Source organism: Haplochromis burtoni, unplaced genomic scaffold (assembly GCF_018398535.1).
Source record: "Haplochromis burtoni strain Fernald_Lab_line unplaced genomic scaffold, NCSU_Asbu1 Contig_173, whole genome shotgun sequence".
Taxonomy (NCBI): domain Eukaryota; kingdom Metazoa; phylum Chordata; class Actinopteri; order Cichliformes; family Cichlidae; genus Haplochromis; species Haplochromis burtoni.
The window spans coordinates 1,144,543-1,148,996 of record NW_024582534.1 but is presented as its reverse complement, the minus strand read 5'-3'; the positions used below and the strand labels follow the sequence as shown (position 1 = coordinate 1,148,996).

The 4,454-nt window shown below is 42.1% G+C and overlaps 1 protein-coding gene across 11 annotated transcripts in view; it reads right to left on the bottom strand.

Moving 5' to 3' along the window:
- The window catches only part of LOC102308831 (pleckstrin homology domain-containing family A member 5), a 176,463-nt gene that overhangs the window by 42,762 nt on the left and 129,247 nt on the right, over window positions 1-4,454 (bottom strand). For 9 of the 11 annotated variants that reach the window (XM_042225502.1, XM_042225497.1, XM_042225493.1 and 6 more), the window contains 2 exons: window positions 4,047-4,166; window positions 406-459 (listed from right to left, as the gene is read on the bottom strand). The exons of 1 other annotated variant lie outside the window; for it this stretch is intronic. In XM_042225502.1, coding sequence (XP_042081436.1) covers window positions 406-459; window positions 4,047-4,166 — 174 coding nt within the window. The remainder of the gene's footprint in view (window positions 1-405; window positions 460-4,046; window positions 4,167-4,454) is intronic. One more of the 11 variants, XM_042225496.1, reaches the window with a different exon arrangement.

Here is a 4,454-nt window from a genome sequence, read left to right as displayed (position 1 = left end):
AAACTGCGGATTCAAACAAGTAGCTGCATTATAATATAGACTTCATACTCATATATGATTCGCAACCAGTTTCAAGTCTTTGCAAGTTGAGCTTCAAACTTCATACATACTTAACGTCACTGAACCCAACAGCTATCTACAAATTAGCCCACTGAACAAAGCATTGGGCAAAAGTGCTACAAATGCTGCAGGAAGTTTGTAATGCAATTTCAGCTTCAGAATGAAAGATTCTGAATAAACACGCAAAGAAATAAAGGATAAAATAGATCATTGTAAATGTGTGTACATTTACAGAAGATTTTCTGGAAACAAGCAAATGTTCTCTTCCAGTAAGTGAAAACTGGATCTTCCCATGACTCACAAAATGTTTTATTTGATTTAAGACAAGAGGAGCAGAGTGCTCACCTGACTTTCCAGGTATATAAGGTTCCTCTGGAGATGATGGAAGAGAACATCAGTCTTCAGTAGCCAAGAAGGAAGGAGAGAAGAAATAGGAAAAGTTTGGTAGACACATTAGTACAGAGGCAAAAGCAGGAAAGGAAAAGACAAAGTTACAGAGGAAGAGTTCACAAAAACAGAAGAGAGAGAGAATGACAGCAAAGAATTTGAATCTTAACCTCAGTTTATGTACAATCGTCCCTAAATATCATTATGGCTTCGTTGCAATGATCAGAGTAAGAATTTAATAATAGTTGGTAATGAGTAATCAGTAAAAATATCACTCAATCTGTATGAATCTGCATGATAGAGCAGGCACGCAGGACTTCAGTGCACGGTCGTGACTCAGAATTCGGTGAAACATGGCACAAACATCACCGAGGTCTATATCACACGCATTTTTGTAAAAACTTGGAGTTGCAGTTTGTCAGGAGCATTCTGGACTTTTTCTTTAACTTTCACATGGTTGTGACATTTTTTCTACCGGAGGCATGTGCTAGGAGCATAAACGACTGTGGCGAGGTGGCAGCTGGGTGCCCCTTCATACCAACGCAGAGCTTTTTCATTCTTCACCACGACTGACATGTTGGAATCAGCAGTCCAACTCCATCCTTTTCAAACTTCAAACAAGATCCAGCGCCACATTAAATCAGGCTATGGCTTTGCTTTGGTAGGCACACTCTCTAAATTTAAAACAGGTCTTGACCTCATCTGCCCAGTAACAAGGTGACTAATGTAAAAATGTACAAGTCACATTTTATTGTCTTTGGGAATGGGAATGTTCAGCCCACTCATTGGCCAGACGTGTCTGGGGCGGCAGCAGCAAAAGTAAACACAGGAAGAAGGTGCTGCGTTCTGGACTGTTGGAGAACACAAAGCATTTACGTTCATTTGCCGTGATCTGTAGTTCTTTCCTGCACTGAGAATATGAAGCATATTGGCTACGGATGTTTTTCGCTCAAACTTGTAATTTGGATCACTTGGTGTTTCGTTCACATTCGCACCATAAATGCACCAGTCTGGAGTTCATCTGGGACCGTACGGAGAGCGTCTTCCAAAGCATCTTGGTGTGGTTGTTCTGGTCCACAGCCCAGCGCCATTTCTGTGTTCACACTTGCACAAACCAACTGCAGTAGGGAAAACGAAGCAGAGCTCGATTTAAACCGAACAAACACAAACTCGCTCAGCAAACTGTCCACATAAGTCATTAAATTAATATTATAATCTGATATCTATTTTTGTCATGTTCCTGGGTCCGCTCTCCAAATGTTTGTGGCTTTCTCGTGTTTGTTTCGCTCATTCCGATGAATGTTATCGCTCTCGTAGACTGAGTTTAGCATTTTCACTGTTTTCTGGTTTCGTTTCTTAGTCAGATCCTGCTTGTGTTGTGTTCACGTCTGTGTCAGTTCTAGCTTCCCTTTCTGTCCGTGTTCTTCACTTCCCATCTTATTTTGCTTGTCCTTCGGCTTGCGTTAAGTTCTGTCCTGCTGTCACTTCAGCACTCCAGTGTCCCACAGCCCTAGTGTGTGTTTTAGCTTCTGTGGATACCCACACTTGATGAATTAATGATTCTTCTTTAGTTTATCACAGTCTGCATTCTGGGGCCTCACTCGCCTCCCTCACAGTTTTATAGTTTGAAACACTTGAGCTCACGCACCGCAGTAGGTTCAGGCCTACAAACTAAATTCACGGCATGACTGTGGAATATCTGTCACGCCATCTCCACACGCAGCGTGGAATAACTTCTTCATCTTCAATACATAAAAGAAGACAGATATAACACACATACTGATGGGCTCAAAGCAGCACGTCATGCACGTGTCGTGTGACCATCACAGCTAAATACTAAATACTTTGTTTTAAAAAGTAAAGCAAAGTATTCCTCTGTATTTGAATTATGAAGGGATTATGTTCCTGAATGTTTAAACGTGAATTCTTTATGTTCAGAATAACAAAGAAAATGAAATGATTTCACTGATTTTAAAGTTTAGACTTTGTGTTAAACCATGTAAGTCAGATATATGAGTTGTGGGTGGACATCGGATGATTACATGTCAACAACTTTATTAGACGACCAAAATGTGAAGATGTGACGTCCGGTGAAGGAAGGTGGAGGACGGGTGAGCAGGTGTAAATGTGGGGTGTAAAAGAGATTCTTCCTTTAGTCTTCTGTGCAATGAGCAGTTCAGAACATTGGATCTAAACAGGTCACCGTTTAAACTCCCCGCAGAGACGCGAGAGGGGGAACCGAAGTCCAACCTGTGAACTCATTAATCGATTTTGGGATTTTGTCTTTTCATCAGCTCATTTTTGCCGTGTTAGATGGTTGAATTGACCACATCACACTTCGACTGAATGCTGCTTTCCTATTGGGTGATTATCATGGGGATAAGTGCATCTTTGGGCCTAGTTGAGATTCAAGATTCTTTATTTGTCCCGTGCATGGTTATACAGGTGTAACACGCAGTGAAAGGTGACCTGATACGCTCCTCTGTGCAGAGAAAAAAAGAGCCTATATACAGTGAATGAGTATATACAAGTGGGTGAGTTATGTACATTATATAAATAGAAATAAAATAAAACAATTGGATGTGCTCATCGATCTCCAAGCTCTCCTCACCAAAGACAAGAACAAACTCAGCTCAGAGTTAGTCGGATAAGTATTCAGGTGATTTGATGATTGTTTTGTGATTTTGTTTGTTTGCTTCGTCTCCTGCGAAACTTCTTTGATAACATTTCCTGCAATTAAAGTCTAAATTGTGGAAATGGACCTTTTAAGCTTTTGTGAAATAGTAAAGGTAACAGTCTGAGCATTATTCTTTATTCCTGTAAATAGCTCACACAGGCTGGCCTGGCAGTCAAAAATAACCTTTCCTCTGAGCCTGCTGTCAATTCTACTAAAATAATCCCAGAAATTACAAGTGCCACGATCCATGGGGGAGCTACAGGTGGCACTGATAGAATTTGGCTATTCAGGTTTCTTTTCTTTTGTCTGGAGGGAAGACACCCGGATGACTCGGAGGCAGTTAGGACTGGGCGACTGGACAAACCCATCCACCATTAATGCCACAACAATACTCCACAGTGACACTGTTTCTTTGTGTTTAAATAAAAAAGAGGTAAGCATAGAGTGAGGGTTAGGGAGGTGAGGCAATACAGCCGGCTGACTGCCGTCTAATTCCATGAACATGAAGACCAAGTTTGAGGGACCTCGTGAAACAGTTTTGAATCATTTGACAGTCAGTATTTTTTGCTAGTTTGTGTCTACGTGCAGCGCCAGCACAGTTTATCCACGCAGCTCGCTAATCTTAGAACTATCGTCTTTTGTCAAAATATGGTCACAAAAGTCAACGTAGCCGTGGTTACAGGATAACATCGAGCCATCAAGATGCCAAATCCAAATGATGGAGGTGACATCTTTTACATAGAGTCTATGATTTAAACCAAAATACGAGATTTTTCCAAACCGAGCAGACACGACGTCTAAACCAGACGATGAATAGCGGTCCTCTTGCAGATACATACAAATGCACACAGTGTGTGTTTTGACTGCTTGGCTGGGAAAGCACAAATACGTGCATGCACAAACACATACACTCAGAGCTGACCTTTGCGTTGTGCCCTTCCATACCAACGGCCATTAGCTGAGCTACTGTGTGTTCCCGCAGGCTGTTGAGCTCCGCCTGCTGCCGGCGAAGCTTGATCAGCAGCAGTGTCAGCTCCTCCGGCTGCACAGAGCAACACACAGAGAACCACTGCAATGCATTTCTGGCTCATTTGCTAGAACAAATTAAAGGCAACACATAATTCCAGCATTACAAGATAAAGTATTTATCAACACGAGATGAGTCCTTGTTGTGAAGGTAGAATGACACTGAGTGAAACGCCACGACATTTCTGTTGATCAAGTGTGAGCTCAGAGCTTCACTGTCGCCACACATGGAGCCTACCACACAACTTCAGAGCAAAGACCAACACACACACGCACGCACGAACGCGCACACACACACACGCAC